Below are 21,146 nucleotides of genomic sequence, written 5' to 3' on the forward strand. Positions count from 1 at the left end.
TCAGCCCTGACCATGTTGGCTGAGGCTGATGGAAGTCCCAACAACATCTGGAAGGCACTATGTTGGCTCTACCTGCCATAATGTAACAAACTATAGCTTTATACTTAGTTCTTCTCTTTCTTTGTAGAAATATGCCATTATGTTTTAGAAACAAAAGGCTATTTAGCCTTGGGCATAGGTACCTGGTGACTAGGCCCATCCAAACTTAAGCTAGCATTAGCATTTCTTATCTTAACCCTACACCATAAAAACAACTGTCAAAAGATTCTAACATAGCTCCTCTGAGAAACCTACATTGTGTATACCCAACATGGCAACAACACAGATTCTTAGAAAGACATAGGACCCATGGAAGCATACCAAAAAGAGTCACGTGACAATCATGGCAAGATCTCTTCCTCTTACTTTAAGGCTTAAATTTGAAACAATTTTTAGTAACCTTCAGTCATTTGTTCTTTATAATGTGGAAGCAACCACATTTTCCCTATTCCAGTGATTCTCTTTTTTATATCAAGTATGTACTACTATTGCTACAATGAAGAACTACAGTAAACTTGGGAGTTTCCACAAGTGACCTACTAATGCCTACCAAATCAGCCTCTTCAGCACATTTCTGCCGGATTGTATTAAGCTGCTCTTCCAGCTTGGCTTTCTCCTCATCAAGACCATTAAGGATTTCCTCCACTTCCTGCTTCTGAGCCAAGAGCATCTGCAAATTATTGCTCTCCCTTTTTACTTCATCCTGAAGATCCTGGAATTTTTTTAAAAAAAAGTTTAAAAAAGCATTTAATGTTTTCCTTTCTAATTAAAATGTCCATAAAAGTATGGCAGTTTGGGGATTTATACCTTATGATATATACAGAAAAAGGGAGGAGGCAGTGGAAAAACCCAAGAAAATGAAATGGAAAGCAGGAGGGGAAGTTTATAGACATGTTTTCAAAAAGAACTGTCAGTCAGAACAAAGGATAAAAAAAAATGAAAAGGAACCAAGAGACAAACATGATGAAGTAAGAACTGGAATACGTTCAGAAAAATTGTTAGATGACATCCTTGGTGCTGCTTAAAAATAATATAGTACTTTCACACAGCTTCACATGGGGTGGGGAGTGGTGCAGTGGAAGAGTAGCAGGCAACACGAGGGCATGAGGGAAGCAAAGATAGCTAGGGGGGGCGGGCAACCAAGAGGGGTGGCTGGGTGTAGGATGAGCAAGGCATGAGCAGCCTAAGTGTACTATGTGGAGCTGCACAGTGGCACTGTTTTGTCAAAGCAGCAGTGCGGGGCAGTGTGCGTGTTTTAGAGTCTCTCTCTCTGTGAGTGAGTGAGAGTATGTGTGTGCGCGCGATTCCCTCTGTGTGTGAGAGTCCCAGTGTGAGAGAGAGATCCTGTGTGTGTTTGCGGGTGCCTAGGGTGTGTGTGTGTGTGTGTGTGTGTGTATGGGGCTGCGGGGCTGGTGAGCAAAGCAAACAGAGGGGCAGAGCCCCCCTAGTAGTAGTAGTAGTAATAATAATAATAATAGTAGTATTTATATACCACCTTTCATTTCAAGAAGAAATACCACGGCGGTTCACAAACAAAGCGCAACAACAAAAAAGCAAGAATAAAATTAGTTATAAAACTACCTGTAATTAAAATACACAGTAAAACTATGCTATAAAATCCTTAATCCTTAAACAAGCCCATTACAACAACACAACAGTTAAAGCAGTTAAAACAACAATCAAAGCAGGTGATTCAAGTCAGGTGGTCAGGGAAATGCTAAACAGGTGTATCTTCAAGGGCTGGAGGAATGCCAATACCAGTGCAGCCTCATGCATTATTGGGTACTGAAGTTCAGTAGGTAGAAGCTCCATATGGGCAAAATCTGGTTAAGGTAAGGGATTTACTTTCAGTACTATTTCTGCACTGCCATCCCTCAAAAAAGGTGGATCAGTAAAGCGAGACAACCTTTATGGAAGGATCTATTAAAACCTGCTTTGAATTACAATAAATCCCTTCAAAAATTGAATCCTTAAATTCACGTTGAATTTGCACTGGGTAGAACCAAGCATTAGTAGTTGACACCTTCCTTTGGACCATGTTGTATGTGCAGCACTGCATATTAATCAGAGGCAGGTCTTTTTTTGAGACAGTACTCACTGGCGTGGAGTACTGGCACTTCTTCTTGTGCCGCCCATGGCAGCCATTATATACTAGCATCCACCCCTGATTTTCAAGATGCAAGTATCGCACCTCATTAATTTTTTTTACCAAAAAAACACTGATCAGAGGTAATGTCAAACCACAGTTCAGCACTATGTGAATGAGCCGTCAAAGGACCTCCTGGTTCATGCTCCCTTTTCCACCAGTGTGCCACAATTCCCTCCTTCCTGGGACACAGTTAAGCTATAGGTCATGCTTGGCATAAGACTGCAACATGCAGAGCAATCTAACTTGTAGGAGGCTGGCAAGAGTGAAACCGGTGGAGGCAGAGTTTGCGGAAGGGGCCACCATATCCAGCTGCTGTTCAGAGGCCTTGTGGAGGGGAGGGCACAGGAGAAGGAAAGAAAATACATGTTTCCTTCTGCTACCCCCTTTCCCAATGTACCAGCTGCCGTGACAGAGGGCCACGGGAGGGAGCCAAACAAGACCTGGACACTGGGTAAGTACCCCACCTTGGTCCCTCCTCTGGAATGCCCCCTTTTGCAGGCCTTCTGCCAGCTCCCCTTCCACCAGGCTGAGCTTCCCCAGCAGACCTCCAGCTGAGCCAGGATGAGGAGATTATGGCAGCATAGCCCAGCTGAGCCAGGACCCAGCTGGCTCAGTGTCATGCCCCCCTCAGAGGACTCATCCGAGGAGGAAGAGGAATGGGAGACGGCAGACCCAGGAGAGGGAACAAGCAGGGCGACAGCCCATGACCCTTCACCAGACCAGAGACAAGCCCCTGAGGGAACCTGCCTGCCAGAATCAGGAAGTGACCAGGAGGCTGCCCCTTCCCCAGCAGAGAGAAGACACCAACAGGTATTGCAGCAACAAAGGCAATCAGCACGATTAAGAAGCAGGAGAGCTCGCAAGAACACAGGCTGATTGGAAGCACCTGGGCCAGCATGCAGAGTACAAAAGGGCTGGAAGGAAAGGGAGACTCCTTGCTAGAGTCAACATCAAGCCTTGCTGCAGACATTACTCCAGCTCTCCTGTTAAACCCGTGCCTTGAACCCTGCCCTGCCTGATTGGATCTCTTCGTTTCTGGACATTTTGACTCCCTTAAGGACTTCTCTGCCTCTTCCTTCTGTGCTTCCCAAACAGTAAACATGCTGTCTGGCCCCCTGGTTCCTCCTGCCTAGCAGATTTATGGTCTGGCCTTATCTGTTAATTAGCTGCCTGCCTCTGTGAACCCCCACGTTTGACACTCAGCTGGAGATCTGCTATATCCAACTCACCTTGGCCCAACATAAATAGCAGTTCGATTGCACCCTAAATGATTTAACACTATATTTATTAGCCTAGCCTCCTCCCAGAGTCACATGCTCCCAGCACCCTCTTATGAAGCCAGAGGTACAGTAGTACAAAATAAGGAAACCAAACCCAAAGTTGCAATGGAAGGGGGGGGGAGTATTACATGACACAGTAGGATTGGTTAAGGAGAATATTACACAAAATTATTCTGTATGCACACAACACAATATATTGATGGAGGAATGCAATCAATCAAGATTAAATAAAGTCATTACATTTTGTAACGTTTCTTAAACACAGCACTTTGAAATGATCAAAACCACCAATCTAAAATGAAGACAGCAAGGAAAATTTACATGAGAAAGCTGTTTATCGTGATCTGAAATAAACCAGTAGTTTCATGATGCATTTTTGCTCATTAGATGATGAGATACAGTAGTTTCTGTAAGAAGTTAACTTGCAGATGTGAAAACAGCATATATAGAATAGCTACCTTTCAATCTGATCAATGCCTTTTCTAAATGCTGAATTAAATTCTTTCAAGTTTAGTAGTCTTGATATTTACTTTATTACAGCTCAGCATGCTGTTTCAATTTAATGCACTTCTGCAAATACTGCAGTGATTTGCACAACTCATTTTAAGTTTCTGAAATACCATTCATGGCATGTCCAGCCTCACCCTTTTGTGATCTGGAGATTACTATTCGCAGCAGTTCCTAATGTACTTTAATTTCAGTGTTGATTTCTTGGTATGAAATCAATTAGAACACAGAACTATTACATTTCTGATCAAGGAGGCTCATCTTTGAAAATGTCAATGCATATTAAAACACGAAGTCGGGAGTAAAAACTTTCTGCCTCTAATCATACAACTTAACTGAAAATATTAACCTCTCACTCACAAAAGCAAAGCATTCTTATAATAGGAATAATGAAATAAAGGAGCCTTGCTCTCACACACATATATCGTGTATTTACTTTCCTGCCAAAGTCTGCCTCACCAGGAGAAAAGCAAGCCATCCTAAGTGGCTTGCTAACATATATTGAAAAGACTGCAGCTTTGGTCTTCATATCAGCAAAACTACATAGGTAAATTTAGAGAATCAAGCAATTCAGTAGTCCATAACACAGACAGAGAAAAATTTAAAAGATAGCCACTTCAAATATCTAGCTTAAAATCAGATGGGGTTTGCCCTATTTCAATAGCACAAGAACACCTCCAGCCACATCACCTCTTCCAAATCCTACAATTCATCTTCTGTTAATAAAACATCAGTATCATCTGACTTAAAGAGGAGCCATGAAGAAAAAAATGTATCAATAACCATGAAAATTATTTAAAGATATGTGGTTTTACAGAATAGTAAGAACTGGCCCATTTCAGGCTTCACATTTAATGAAATGAATATAGAAGTCACACATTAGAATTATTTTGCTATGATTAAAAACAGATGCATTGCTGATTACCTTATGAAAACCTATTACACCACCATCTACCCAGCAAAACTTACAAATAAACTGCTTTATGTAAGACACAGCCTTACTTTGTTTCATCGGAAAACACTTTAACTCTCAACAGATTGCTAATAAATGACAATGCTCAGCTAAATTAGGCAGATTTTTAAAATTTAAGAACAAGCTGCTTTCACTCAGCGTTTGCTCTAAAGCTTTATTTTCACTACAGCTGGATAATATAATTCCTCAAAGGGTTAGGACCCAGTTCTGTCATCGCTTATGCCTGGGTAATCTCAGTGAGCTCCATGGCATTTATGTCTAAGACACTAGAGTGATGGATGTGTGCCTGTATCTGTAGGAAACAAAATTCTAAATGTGTTATGGTACACAGTGCTTAAAATTCTAATAGTGCACACCAGAAGAACATCTTACTCTGAATAAAATGCCACATTTTCCTTATGTAGTACTTCTCTCCTCGAGCAATACACTCCTGAAAGTATTTAACATGACATTCTCATTCAAAATTCCTAAGGCAATAAAATTCTTATATCAACATGTACATATTTGCAGTATTCTTGCTAAGGACACTTACTGTGATATATTTTTCAGTAAGTTCTAATTTATTACCTTGCTGAAAGCATAAGCAAACCACAAAAATTCACACTGCAATTACCTGAACCTCACTCGTCCTCTGTCTGATTACATCTTCTTTTTCCTTTAGCTCTTGCTCCACGTTATTCTTTTCCCTAGAAGACCAGCAAACAATGCAAGAATATTTAAGCACATCAACTACACCAGGTACAGTTATCCAGCCCCCTAAGCCCGTCTCTCTTTTTAAATACATAGCGGAACGTGAAATTTATAGGAGACAGTTTTTGTTCCTTTATTTATAAAGAAAAAAAAAAAGAATGTTCTACATATACAATTTCCACTCTCCCAGACATGGGTAGGTGGAAATAATAGCGTCAAGAGAAAGCAGAGGGGGAAACGGGGGGGGGGAGAGAATCAATGAAACACTGTCTTCAGTGATCTCACTGTTGCTATGGAGCAATTGCCTGGTGAAAAGGGGGAGGGATTGCATCAGCTTCCCTCTATTTAACCCTTCTAGAATCAGAACTGTTCTTATATGATTCATAAACAATTGGATAGAGAAGCCTTGAGCAACCTGATTAGTATTTTGTAGGGAAAAATAGCGTGTATGTTGGAAACAGTATGTAAAATCATAAAGTAGAAACAGTGGAGTGAACATTTTTCTCCTAAGATACATTTATCAAGAAGCAGCTAAACAGCAGATTCCCAATCATGGATTAGATCCGCAGAGCAATAAGGAGGAGGAAAATAGCTGCTACTGCAAATTTGCACACACATATGTACAAGCAGTAGCACATTTCATGCAGTGATATGATGGATAGATTCTATAGGTGTTCCCAAATTTCCACACGCTTTTGTGCAAGAAAAAACATCATCTTGGAGTATTTATTTATTATTTGATTTATATCCAGCCGTTCCTCCCAGCAGGAGCCCAGGGCGACAAACAAAAGCACTAAAAACACTTTAAAACATGATAAAAAAGACCTTAAAATACATTAAAACAAAACAACTTTAAAAACATTTTTCTTTTTGCTTTAATGACATCTTAAAAAAAGGTTTACAAAAACATATTTGGGGGGGACAAAGGTTTAAAAAAAGTATTAAAAAGCAATTCCAACACAGATGCACACTGGGATAGGTCTCAACTTAAAAGGCTCGTTGAAAGAGGAAAGTCTTCAATAGGCACCGAAAAGATAACAGAGATGGCACCTGCCTTATATTTAAGGGGAGGGAATTCCACAGGGTAGGTGCTGCCACACTAAAGGTCCCTTTCCTATGTTGTGCAGAACAGACCTCCTGATAAGATGGTATCTGCAGGAGGCCTCTCACCTGCACAGCGCAGTGATCGACTGGGTATATAAGGGGTAAGACGGTCTTTCAGGTATCCTGATCCCAAGCTGTATAGGGCTTTGTACACCAAAACTAGAACCTTGAACTTGGCCCGGTAGCAAATGGGCAGCCAGTGCAATTCTTTCAGCAGTGGGGTGACATGTTGGCGATACCCTGTCCCAGTGAGCAGTCTCGCCACCGCATTTTGCACCAGCTGCGGCTTTCAGACCAACCTCAAGGGCAGCCCCACACACAGCGCATTACAGTAATCCAGCCTGGAGATTACCAGTGTGTGGACAACAGTGGTCAGGCTATCCCGGTCCAGAAACGGCCGCAGCTGTCTTATCAGCCAAAGCTGGTAAAAGGCACTCCTAGCCACAGAGGTCACCTGGGCCTCTACTGACAAAGATGGATCCAGGAGCACCTCTACACTATAGACCTGCTCTTTTAGAAGAAGTACAACCCCATCCAAAGCAGGCAACTGACCAATTATCTGAACCCACAATGCCTCCGTCTTGCTAGGATTCAGACTCAGTTTATTGGCCCTCATCCAGCCCACCACCGAGTCGAGGTAGTGGCTCAGGGCTTGCACGGCTTCTCCCAATTCAGATGTTATGGAGAAATAGAGCTGGGTATCATCAGCATACTGCTGACTCCTCGCTCCAAATCTCCTGATGACCGCTCCCAAGGACTTCATATACATGTTAAACAGCATGGGGGACAAGGTGGTACCCTGCGGCATCCCACAGCACAACTGCCAGGGGGCTGAAAGACGTCACCCAATGCTATTCTCCGAGAGCGACCTTGGACATAGGATTGGAACCACTGTAAATTTTATTAATTAATTAATTAATTAATTAGATTTTTATACCGCCTGACTAGCAATAGCTCTCTGGGCGGTGAACACAAGAAATACAATAAAATACACAGTATGATACAACAAGGACATATAAAAATAAAACAATCTAAAATCAATTACAACAAACTTAAAATTAAGTTAGCTTAAATTAAAATTAAATTAAAATTAAAATTAAAACAGTGCCTCCAATACCCATCTCACCAAGTCAGCCCAGAAGGATACCATGGTCAATGGTATCAAGAGTCACTGAGAGATCAACTAAGAATAAAGAGTCACACTCCCCCTGTCCTTCTCCCAATAAAGGTCATCCATCAGGGCGACCAAGACTGATTCAGTCCCATAACCAGGCCTGAACCCAGACTGGGATGAGTCAAGATAATCTGTTTCATCCAAGAGTACTTGCAATTGCTGCGCCACAACCCTCTCAATCACCTTCCCTAAAAAGGGGGTATTTGCAACCGGTCGGTAGTTGTCACAAACCAATGGGTCCCGGGTGGGCTTTTTCAGAATATGGTTTTATTTCACTCATAGTATGTTCCAGAATGAGGTTTTAACAGCCTATCCATGAATGAGAGACATCTTGAGTGTAGAAGGGCACTTTTGGATCTAACTGCATGTATCCATATGGGAACACTTCTGTCCAATTAACCATTATGAGATGCAGTTTCTCCAGCATATTTTTAATTAAAATTTATATACTAGCATATTTTTAATTAAAATTTAGATACTGCTTGATCGTAAAAAGCCTGCAAGTGGTTTATAAAAGACATTAAAATGATCAATAAATCAGTTAAAAGTAATTAAAAGCATTTTAAACACAAATTAAAAATTGCAACAGACAATTAAAAAAAAATAAGCATCTATGCTCTGGATAGGCTTGCCCAAACAAAAAGTTTTAACCAGGCGCTGAAAAGAATACAGTGAAGGTGCTTGCCGGATGTCAATAGGCAGGGAGTTCCAAAGAGTTGGTTCTGCCACACTAAAAGAATGATTTCTTACAAGTGTGCTACAGATTATATGTGGCACCTGCAATAGTCCCTGTTCCGCAGATCCAAGTGTTCAAATGGGCACATATGTGGTAAGGTGGTGCCGCAAGTAAACTGGTGCCAAGCTGGTAAGGGCTTTATATACCAACAGTAACACCTTGAATTTGGCCTGGTAACAAATCGGCAACCAGTGCAGATCTCTGAGCAGAGATGTTATAGGCTGACAGGGTCTCACTCCTGTCAGCAATCTGCCTGCATCATTCTGCACTATCTGTAGTTTCCGGGTGAAAGGCAAGGGAAGCCCCACGTAAACAGCACTGCAATAATCCAATCTTGAAGTCACCAATGCCTCAACTACTGTGGTCAGGCTTTCTTGATCCATGAAGGGTCGTAGTTGTCTTACTAAGCGCAGCTGATAAAAAACACTTCTAGCTACTGAGACTACCTGGGCCTCTAGTGACAGAGCTGGATCCAGAGGCACCCCCAGATTGCATGCCTGCTCTTTCAGGGGGAGTGCAACCCCATTGAGGACAGGGAATTGATCAACGGCTCAGACATGAGAACCATTTACCCAGAGTGCCTTCATCTTGCCAGGATTCAAGCTCAGCTTATTTTCCTTCATCCATCCCACCACTGTTTCCAGGCACCGGTCCAGGGTCCACATAGGCACTCCTGATTCAGATGTTATGGCAAAGAAGGGCTGAGCATCATCAGCATATGACACTTTGCCCCCAAATGCCTAATGATCGGTCCCAGCAGCTTCATATAGATATTAAATATAGCATGGGGGATGAGATAGAGGTCCAACATGGCAGCCAAGGCCCATTCAGTCCCGTGGGCAGGCCTGAACCCGGATTGGAATTAAATAATCAGTGTCATCCAAGAATACTTGCAGCTGCCCCATCACTACTCTCTCCACCACCTCCCTCAAGAAGGGGATATTTGCAACTGGCTGATAATTATTCCAATCCAAGGGGTCCAGGGCTGGTTTCATTATTAGTGGTCTTACCATTGCCTCTTTCAAGGTTACAGGGACCACCCCCTCAAGCAGTGGGCATTAACCACACTCTGGACCCAACCAGTCAAACACCCTCTGCTAGATTTATTAGGCCAGGATGGACTGGGATCAAGGAAGCACATGGTTGGATATGTAGCCACCAACACCTTGTCCATATTATCTGACTGCAAAAGCTAAAACTGATCCCACAACACATCACCAACTTCAGCACAGGGTACTTCATCTGAAACTGTAACATCAGAGTCAAGGTCACATCGAAGTAGAGCAACTTTATCCTTAAAGTGTGTAGCCAGTTAGCTATAGCAGGTCCTTGAACACTCCAGTGGCCCCTCCCCCACAGTGGAAGTCAGCAACCCAATGTGAAATTAGCTTTCTTTGCAGCTTGCACTGCTACATTGTAGGCACAATTGTGTGCATTAACCAGTGTTTGGTCGGCTTCAGAGTGAGACTTGTGCCACTTGTGCTCTAGTCTTCATCTGGCTTGCTTAATAGCTCGAAGCACCACAGAATACCAAGGGGCTACTTGGGCTCCACAATGCTGGAGAGGACACTCGGAAGCAATCATGTCAACCACCCATTTCATCGTGAAACCAGGGCTTCATCAAGATCATCAGCTTTCACCACTGCAAAATCCCCCAAAGCATTCAGGAACACATCAGTTTCCATCAGTCTCCGAGGGTGGGCCATCTGAACAGATCCACCACCCTTAGAGGGTGGAATTGTCACAACTGGTCCAAACTTCACCAAGTAATGGTCCGATCATGACAAGGGAATGCATTGCACAGCTCCTTCCTTCGGTCCATCCCTCATTTCACTTGGGGTAAAGACTACATCAAGGATATGCGCTGCTTGATGACCATTTGAGACAACCCCATGGTTTTCATGGAGACCATGAAGTCCTGTGCAAGCCTAACAGCAGTTTCTGCATGGATGTTGAAGTCACCCAGAACTATCGTCCTGGGGTTCTCCAACACCACACCAGAGATCACTTCAGCCAGCTCAGTCAGGGATGCTGCTGGGCAACAGAGTGGTCGGTTGACCCACAGCATCTGTCTCTCGGGCCCCCAAATCAGGTGCAGATCCCAAGATCAAGAGGTTTCCTGGTGAAGGAGATGGAGCTTCTATAGACAATATCAACTCCCCCTCATCCCCCTAGTCTAACCTGGTGCTGTACTGAGTATCCAGATGGGCACAGCTGAATTAAGTCAGGCCCACCCAGCTCCCCCATCCAAGTCTCGGTGATACATGCTAAGTACAGTCTTGTTATGGACTGACCTGGCATCCATAACACCACCACTAGACCAGAGGACTCAGCAGATAAGCTACAAGTAGCTTCTGGAGGAGTGAGATGGCTGAGGTGGGAGACAGAGACCAATAGTGGTCAGTTCCTCCACTCCAACTATACCTTCCCCTGCTCACCACCACTGAAATTTGGGCAGCATCTTCACAACTCCCTGCTACCTGCCCACCCAGACACATCCTAGTGTCATGAGTCCCATGGAATGTCTGTGGAGTGATGATGAAGATGAGGAGGAGACAGACTGGGATTTGGGGGAGGGTCCTGGTGTTGTGCAGTCAGAGGTCATTGAAGCCAAAGGCTCCAGCTCTGTTGATACTGACAGCTCCGTCCCTATAGCTCTAGTTGCAACTGATGAGGCATTGCCTGATCAAGAGGCTGCCCTTTCACCCTCCTTCCCCATCCCCTCCTCCACCACCACCATCCCCTCCTCCCGAGGAGGAGGATCTTGCAGACATGTCTCCACTGCCCTTGCCCCGGACACGGAGGCAACTGCACCAGTTGGCTCAGGGTTCCCCAGTTCCTCTAAAGAGGAGCGTTCACGTGCACGCACCCCTGTTCAGTGACACTTTCCTGACGCAAGTAGATGAACCCATCTTTTCTTACTTAAGGGTTGTAAGGGGGCATGTCCAATTGCTGTGACAATGTCTTAGCACTGTGTAGCTGTGCCAAGTTGCAGTATCCTAATAAACTGAGACTCAATCCTGACAAGACTGAGATGCTGTTGGTGGGGGGGCTCTCTGCCCAGATGGTTGATGTCCGACCTGCCCTAGATGGGGTTACACTCCCCCTAAAGGAGCAGGTCCGTAGTTTGGGGGTCTTATTAGATCCGCTCCTGTCACTGGAGGCTCAAGTAGCCTCGGTGGCACGGAATGCGTTCTACCAGCTTCGGCTGGTAGCCCAACTACGACCCTATCTGGATAGGGAGAACCTTGCCACAGTTATCCATGCTCTGGTAACCTCTAGATTGGACTACTGTAATGCACTCTACGTAGGGTTACCTCTGAAGACGGTTCGGAAACTTCAGCTGGTGCAGAATGCTGCGGCCAGAGTTCTTACTGGGACAAAAAAAATTGATCATATAACACCTGTCCTGGCCCAGCTGCACTGGCTACCAATATGTTTCCGGGCCAGATTCAAAGTGTTGGTTCTTACCTATAAAGCCCTTAACGGCATCGGACCGCAATACCTGGCGGAACGCCTCTCCCGCTATGTACCTACCCGGTCGCTGCGCTCGACGTCGAAGGCCCTTCTCCGTGTCCCAACGCATAGGGAGGCACGGAGAACGATAACTAGAGCTAGGGCCTTCTCAGTGGTGGCCCCCGAACTATGGAACGCCCTCCCTGATGAGATACGCCTGGCGCCTTCTTTGTTATCTTTTCGGCGCCAGGTAAAGACCTACCTCTTCGCCCAGGCATTTTAAAAATTTTAAAATTTGAATTTAGAATTGAAAATTTTTAATTATGTTTTATTGTGTATCTACATCCACTTGTATTTTAACCTGTTTTATTATGCTGTACACCGCCCTGGGAGCTTATTGCTATAGGGCGGTCTAAAAATGTAACAAAATAAATAAATAAATAAATAAAATATCCTGTGTAACCTCTAAGCTGATCTATGAAGCATTTTTAACTAAAATTTTCTGTTAAACCTGTTAAAGAAAAGCACACCTCCACATCTGAGTTTGACTTCAGCCACCAAAGGCAGGACACCTAGCACCATCAACTGACACAATATATAACTGGGAGATTAGGGCCACAAACTATAAACTAAGTGCCAGTACTAGGTGCATCCTACTTTGTCAGGTGGAAGATTATAGTACCACTCCAACACTCCTCCCCCTGTCTCTCACTCAGAGGGAACACCACCAAATCAAGCTTGCCTTCCCCCAGGCTCTCCCCTGGGTGAGGGTCACAGGCCTGTCACCCACAGTGCCTGGTCTACAGTTCTGTATCTTGAATGACAGAGGAGGATGTCCCTGCCCTGGTACCTTCCCAAAGTGGCAACCCCCTTTGGTGTAGCTTCCTTCAGGAACAACCCCGCTGCCCGCAGCAGATCCTATTCTTATAGCAAAGCAGGCTCTGGACCACACCCACACTCCAGCCATATGCCCTCAGCCAGCAGTCAAACAATATCCCACCCTGAAATCAGCCCAAATACACACTCACTTGCAGGCAGCTATCTCACAGGGAAAACAAACAGATGCAGGCAAGAAAACCACACACACTCTTGCTGGCTGCAAGAGCAGACCAGGCAGGAGCTAGGATGGTGCTAACCAGCATATGCACTATTACTTGGACAGGTGCTAATGTAACCTTACTGATCTTAATTCTGGCTTCACACACTCCTATCACTGAGGGAATTTCCTTCCACTCTTCGCCTGCAAGCATTTTGTAATACTTTGTGGATGAGTTATAGTGACACAGTGGTAAAACATATACTTTGCATGCAAAAGGTCTCAGATTTCATCCCTGGCAACTTCAGGTAGAGCTGGAAAACGTCCCTGCCTAAAAACTAGGAGGATCACTGCTAGTCAATGTAGATAACAACTGCATTTGCATGAAACACTAAACTATGGTTCAGTGTTACATGGACATGCCTCAAGCCTAAGCATGGTGCCATGCTTGCACAAAGTACTCTCCTCCTCCCACATGGCTGGGAAGACTTCACCAGAGTTTGGTTTCACTTTTCAGGTATCTTGGCTTACAGGTAAATTCAAAGGATCCCAGTCTAGGGGTTTGGCTCATTATCCACATGGTTTAATGTTACATGTCAATCCAATCCAATACTGTGCTACATGGATCAACAGTATGATTTGGATAAGGCAGCTTCCTAGATACACTATTAAAGCTAATAAGGTTTGCTAGGCAGCTTCAAACCTTGTTTGAAATCCCAATTAAGAGAAATCACTATTTAACATATTTGTTGGTTTTATAACCACTCTTCCTCTAACTGAGCATTAAGCAGCTAACAAACTAAATACAGACCAATATAACAACAGAGTCACAAGCAACTTTAATAGAGATCAACAGTGATAAGCATCTGTAATACCATCTCACTAAAACTACTACCCTCTATGATGCAAAACCTACACCTTGGTTTACTCAAACCTTGGGCCTGATGAAACGGTAGGGATGACGGCTAGAGCGATAATGGAGAAAAACTCAATCTGTCTTTGACCGAACACTGGTTAGAGCTCATATCTGAGCCTACCATGTGGCAGTGATGGCAGCGAAAAAAGTTCACTTCTCTGCCACCACTGCGTCTGCCCAGTTATGCTTTTTTGGGTGGTCCGGGGTCTTTTGGGCTCTGACCCGACAGCAGACTCTGAACCATCAGTTGCTCACTGTGAAATGTTTGCGAGCCACTTTGCAGATACAATTGCTCACATTCCGATTGACTTGGACTCCTCCAAGGTTGCCCTGCTTGATGACCTACACCGGGCATCGGACAGGGGGAGTGCATCTCTGTTGGTGCTACTGGACCTCTCAGCGGCCTTTGATACCATCGACCATGGTATCCTTCTGAGCTGTCTTGCTGGGATGGGTCTAGGAGGCACTGTTTTACAGTGGCTCCGTTCCTACCTGATGGACAGGACCCAGAAAGTGGTGCTGGGAGACTACTGCTTGACCCCCTGTCTCCCATGCTCTTTAACATTTATATAAAACCACTGGAAGACGTCATCAGGAGATTTGGAGTACAATGTCATCAATATGCTGATGACACTCAACTCTGTCTCTCCCTTCCATGTGATGGCAGGGTGGGAGTGCTCGTCCTAAACCGGTGCCTGGAGACTGTGAAGGGCTGGATGTGGGCTAACAAACTGAAACTTAATCCAGACAAGATGGAAGTATTGCTGGCCAAGGGAAAAAGTGCCCCAGGGATAGGGTTGCAACCTGTTCTGGGTGGGGTTGCACTCCCCTCAAAAGAGCAGGTGTGCAGTTTGGGAGTTCTTCTGGATCCTGCCCTGCTGCTGGAATATCAGGTGGATGCAGTAGCCAGGGGTGCTTTTGGCCATCTCAAAATGGTCTACCAGCTGTGTCCGTTCCTGGAAGCAGCTGACCTAGCCATGGTGACACATGCACTGGTGACATCGACCCTTGATTACTGTAACACACTCTATGCGGGGCTGCCTTTGAAAATGATTCGGAAACTATAGTTGGTCCAAAATGCAGCAGCCAGAAAGTTAACAGGAGCAGGGCGCAGGGAGCATATCACCCCTGTGCTTTATCAACTCCACTGGCCCCCAATTTGTTTCTGGGCCCAATTCAAAGTACTGGTTTTGACCTTTAAAGCCCTAAACGGCCTTGGACCAGTGTATTTAAGGGACTGCTTACGTCCATATGTTCCTATCCTGGATTTAAGATAATCTGCCTCTGGTCTCCTCTGCGTGCCTGGAATGAAAGAAGTTAGATTGACAGGCATGTGGGAGAGAGCCTTTTCAATTGTGGCTCCCAGACTTTGGAATTCCCTGCCCCAAGAAGCCCACTTTGCTCCCTCCTTGATGGTCTTCCGGAAACTTGTAAAAACTATTTTGTTCCGGAGAGCCTTTGGTTGGGACTGATGGGTCAGCCTGACACTGTTTTTTATCTTTTATTTTTATCTTTTAAGTTCTTTCATTCTCACTCTTTTATATGTGTATGCACATATATACATGTATGTATGTTTGTATGTGGATGCATAATGCATTTTATATATGCATATGCATAATGCATTTTATGTATTTTAACAGTTTTTTATGCATTTTAATTTACTGTAATGTTTGTGTTTTTATTGTGTATTTTATTATATATGTGTGCTATTTTATTGTAGCTGCCCCGAGTGCCCTATTGTATGGTAGAAGGGTGGGACAGAAATATTTTAAATAAATAAATAAATAGACAAATATGCTCAAAAACGTAATATTTACACCTGTGCGAGGCACCTTAATCTAAACGAAGTAGAGACCAGTTCTTTCAAGTGGAGCTTGCTTCTAGGAAACTGCACTTAGCAAGCTACCCTTCCTCACTATCTCAATGTTAATTGCAAGAACAAGGAAAGGACTGCATCACTTACTATCTTTAATGCACAATTGTTGAATTCAAGTAACGTAGTAAAAGAGTGCCATTTTTACAGGAAAATAAGAAAAAAGGAGAGAACAGCTGTCAAAAACAGCCACTCAGTCTAATAAAAACAGTTACCTTCATCAGCCCCTTTTTGTCAATATACACGTAACAGAACACAGTAGCAGAATGTGTCTTATGAATTCTTGTCCTGAATGTTTGCATAAGATGCTGGTTACATATTAAAAGCCACCAAAAATTAGTTTAGATTTGCAAGTTATTAACTTTTTAAGAACCTTACTCAAATTCAAATTATTTTTACGGTCAGTGACCTGTCACATAATAAAACATTACAAAAGAGTAAAGAAAGTTAAAGAAGAACACTAAAAAAGATATATCTTTAGCAGCTGAAAAGATACATACATTACTCAGGAAGAACTTTAGAGCGTAAACTTTGTGCAGCGTGCAGGAATTTAGCAATTCCGTTTGTTATTCCCCTATTGGTGCCTGAGATGAGGTAACGTATTTTATTATCGGGCGACATCCAGGAGACAATTTCCATTGGTTTTTTTAAAAGTTTATGACGTATATAGTTATACATAGGACACAGTAATATAACATGTTCAAGGGTTTCGATACTGCCAGATTCGCAGGGGCATAAGCGGCGGTCAAGGGAAATCCCCTTATATCTCCCTGTCAAAAGTGCGGAATTGAGAGAATTAAATCTGGCCCTAGTAAAGGCCAGACGCAGATTGGGTACTTCAAGATAATCTAAGTAGGGAGCCTGCTTATGAAATTTGAAATCCAATTTAAAATATACTGGGGAGCAAGTTTTGGTAGCCTCGTTGTTGGCAATTTGGAAATCAATATCATTAAGATGGGTACAGATGGATGTTCTGGCCGAGGAGAAGGTTTGAGATGAGAGATAGTCAAAAGATAGACCAATCTGGGAAAGCTTATTCCTGATGTTGTTATTCCAACAGGAAATATGGGTGTCATTCCACATGTAAGCTAAATAACCCAGAGGGGGTTCATAGGAAACTTTGATCCAATATTTTAGGGCAAGCAGCCACGCTTGGCATGCTAGTGATGGCAGGCCAGCTTCTAGCCTGAGGGCCGCTGCCGGAGCGCATCTAGGTAAGCCCATAATTTGGCGCAGAAAGGAAGAAAGGACAGATTCTACTGAGTTATTGAATGCAGAGACCCAAATTTGCACACCGAATAATAATTGTGGTATGATTTTCAGTTGAAATATCTGAATTGCTGCCGGCAAATATCTCCCCCCTTTATAGTAAAAAAAGCATAGAAGTTTTTTAACATTGTTGCGCGCAAGTGCTACAGCAGCTTTAATATGTATGACCCAGCTCAGAGCTGAATGGAAGATGATACCCAAGTATTTGAATTGAGAAACTAGGGAAATTTGCTGACCATTAACCATCCAAGTGCCTACGTTTCGACGTCTTGAAAAAACTAAAATTTTGTTTTTTTGGTAGTTGATTGTTAGACGGTTCGAGGTGCAGTAGGTCATAAAAGTGCGTATTAACCTTTTAAGTCCGATCTTTGAAAGAGATAAAAGAACCGCATCGTCGGCATATAAGAGGAGAGGGCAGGATTGATTCCCAATTTTTGGGAGGTGGTACTCCCTGGATAAGCACATTGGGTTGAGGTCATTCAAAAATAAATTGAAAAGAAGGGGGGCTAGGGTGCAACCTTGTCTTACCCCTTGGTTAGTATGGATTGGATTCGTTAAGCCTCTCTCCTTTCCACAACGAACTCGAAACGAAGTACGTTGGTGTAAATTATAGATTAGAAATAATAATCTTTTAACTATGGAAGATTGTGCTAATTTGTTCCAAAGGAGGTCTCTAGGGATAGTGTCAAAAGCAGATTTCAGATCTATAAATGCTACGTACAATCCATTACCCCTAGGTTTCATGTACTTCGATGCGAGATGGCTTAAAAAGAGGCAATGGTCTAGTGCAGAGTGTCCTTTCCTAAATCCGGCTTGTTCATCTAAGAACCTTACTCCTTATCACTGCTTTCATTAATACAATCCATCAAAGCAGGAGCTTTACTATTTTTATGAAACACAGAACCACAAATATTTAATCTTTGGTGTATTGTGTACAGTGACCATTCAAATGAAGAGTGATGCTTTGATGATTGTAAGCAATCCTTACTACTTGCATCATTTGTTGGGACATTTCTCCCACCTCATAGCTTAGCAACATTAAGCATAATTCCAGGGAATTAATACTGAGAGACGGGGGGGGGGGGGAAGAAGCCAGCAAGCATGTGGAGGTTGCCCAACATGCTAGTATTTCAGCTTTCCGCTTTGGTCTTTAATTTTCCAGAGACAAGTATTTATTTGAAGATACTAACTAGAGCTTGAAAAACAATACTCTCAAATCCTTAAAGATATTCTTAAACTTGATAAACATCAGTACAGGCCACTGTATTCAACAGCTGGCACAGACTACCACTGGATCAATAAATGACAAGTTTTCCTTGCTGTGATATTCAAAGTGAAGTAAAATCTCATATGCAGATTTGCCTCTGTTTCTACAGAGTTTTCCTGCACTATAACTAACGAGTTCTCCTCCAACAGACAACATCCATAAATGGCGCAAGAGATGAATGTGTTCATAATCAGTCAAGGCAAGAAGAAACTGAAATACATCAAATGGCAGAGGTCAACTGAAGGAGCATCCTAGTCAAAGGGAGAAAATTCACATAACACTGCACTGAAGTTAATGCAGGTTCCTTTTGCAAGCCATCACATCTGCTTTGTTTTTCTTTCAACATAACTAACTTCATTATTTCAGCATTATCAAGGCCATGGGTTCTATCTCGGTCAGAGGATGTAAGAAGCCATTGCCATACAAATACTGTGCCAAACTATTTTGACAACGTGCCTTGAAAACCTGGAGGCAAAGAATAGGGAAAAAAAGGGGGACGACGACGTGTTTTATCAAAACAGCCACACATTTAAGTTATTTCAATACCAGTCATAAGCAAATACAAGTCTTCTCTTAACCACTGTGTAAACACTGATAGCACACTACACATTTTTTTATAATCCTCCAAATCAAGAATACAGATATCAATTTTCCTAAGGTCAGAATTTTCCTCTATTGTTTAAGGAACATATGAAAGAATTTGTCTGGAACATGATAAACATCATGTCTATGAAAAATAGGCAGAGTTACCGCTAATCATAGTCTGTCAGTATGCAGAAACCTCAATATAAACATGGTAAAATTATAAATATCAAAAATTTAAATAGTCTTGAATACTACACAGATTTTAGACAGATGCACTATTAAAAGCATAATAAGGTGGAGTGGGCCTCTTACATGTTCCTCTGCAGCTGAAAGTGGATAAAGACAATACTGACAGATGTATTAAGTTCATTCTGTAGCCCTCCTCTCTGCCCATTTTTCCACCTGATTGACTCCATCTTTCAGTCTTGAAGTTTCACAAGCCTTATTTTGTATTTCCACCTGTCTGCCCCACATCAGCTGTCTCTCTCACTTCTCTGTCCATATTCTCTCCTCTATCAGCTGCAATTGTCTCATTTCCCCTTCTGTAACCTAAGCATGCTCCCTTGATTCCATCACCTCACAAATCATTTCATACTTCTCCCTTTCTATCCATCTTCAATCTCTGGCATCTATAATCAGGCTGACTTCATGATTTTGGTGAGCCCAGGGAAATATGCCCCAAACCTCAACCATGGAGCATATGAACTGCCTACCAGACTTTCATTCACATAAACAAGCCAAGCTGCATGCCAAAGTGATTTGGGGATACTTTTTATTTTTAGGGCTTTCACCTTCCAGCTGTGTTACTGGCAATTAAATGAAAATAATGCAAACAAAATATTTTATCTTTACTTACCTCTGTAGGTCAACTATTTCATTGCTTAAAGTATCTAGCTCTTTGATTGCCGAAAAATCTGCTACAGGACTTGGTCCTAGCATATTCTGCAAGATAAAGAAAGAAATATGGTTTGCTCTGGATCCCTAAAGAACAGGCAGCCCATTTTGTAGTAGGGCAAATAGCTCAAGTGGCATCCAATCCCTGGTAAAATGGCAAAGACAGCCTATATTGCCTGTAAGCATCTGTGTTCTAACTACAAAGCAAGGTGCAACAGTTGCACTGGAACTATAAAAGGACATGCCCAATCTGCTCTGCATATGCATGCGGTGGTAGGAGGATATGCCCCAGCAGAAAAGTTGTTGCCAGAAGAGAGTAAAGAATAATTTACATATTTACTTATTAGGAGGTAATGAGATTTTCTTGATCACTGTTCTCTCATTTATGTTAGAATCTTCGAAAAAAGTTCAAATGTCTTTACTTGCAATAATGACCACACTGTTGCATTTATAAACTCACTATACTACCCAGCAGATACAAGAATATCTGCTATTTACCTTTCTACATGAAGCTGTGAATAGAAAATGCAAGTGTCAATGCACAATTTATAATATTTATTATTTTATTATATATTTATTTAATTTGTATCCCGCCCTTCCTCCCAGCAGGAGCCCAGGGCAGCAAACAAAGCACTAAAACACTTTAAAACATCGTAAAAACAGATCTTAAAATAATACAGTTTTAGCAGGGAAAAACACCAGATTAGAAGGTAATCCAAGTATTAGAACTACAGTTCTGTTCTAAAACAAGACATGTCACTGCTGAATCCTTATCTGTTATATTCCACAATCCCAAACATTTCTTCCCTTAACAACCTGAAGTATAATTGCCGTCTACACTGCTAACTCATATTGTCAGTTGCTTAAAGCTGAAGGTACCCACATATAAGCTGAATTACTCGCCAGTGTTAACACTGTGGATTTGATTGACTCTTTGGTGATCAAATCAATTGTTTTAACTCTGATAAGTAATTACATCTTACACCTGGGCAAATTCAACCTCAACAAATTGATAAGTACAAAAATATTTAAACACAAGTTATTCTCATACTATTGCCTTCATACAGGTGTCAAAATCAAGCACACCACTGCATATCATTCTATAAATGTTCAAGTACAGCAACGACCTTAGGATGATGAGTTATATGACAATAGCACTACTTTTGAGAACTAAGCAGCATTCTGCTGTTTTAAATAA

The 21,146-nt window shown here is 42.6% G+C and overlaps 1 protein-coding gene across 2 annotated transcripts in view; it reads right to left on the reverse strand.

The window, feature by feature from the left end:
- EPS15 (epidermal growth factor receptor pathway substrate 15) overlaps positions 1–21,146 on the reverse strand; it is a 102,435-nt gene that overhangs the window by 27,173 nt on the left and 54,116 nt on the right. For both annotated transcript variants that reach the window (XM_061632960.1, XM_061632961.1), the window contains exons 12-14: positions 19,911–19,996; positions 5,562–5,634; positions 590–751 (exon numbers count right to left, since the gene is read on the reverse strand). In XM_061632960.1, the coding sequence (XP_061488944.1) occupies positions 590–751; positions 5,562–5,634; positions 19,911–19,996 (321 nt within the window). The remainder of the gene's footprint in view (positions 1–589; positions 752–5,561; positions 5,635–19,910; positions 19,997–21,146) is intronic.

The sequence above is a fragment of the Rhineura floridana genome, chromosome 6 (genome assembly GCF_030035675.1).
Source record: "Rhineura floridana isolate rRhiFlo1 chromosome 6, rRhiFlo1.hap2, whole genome shotgun sequence".
NCBI classification, from domain to species: domain Eukaryota; kingdom Metazoa; phylum Chordata; class Lepidosauria; order Squamata; family Rhineuridae; genus Rhineura; species Rhineura floridana.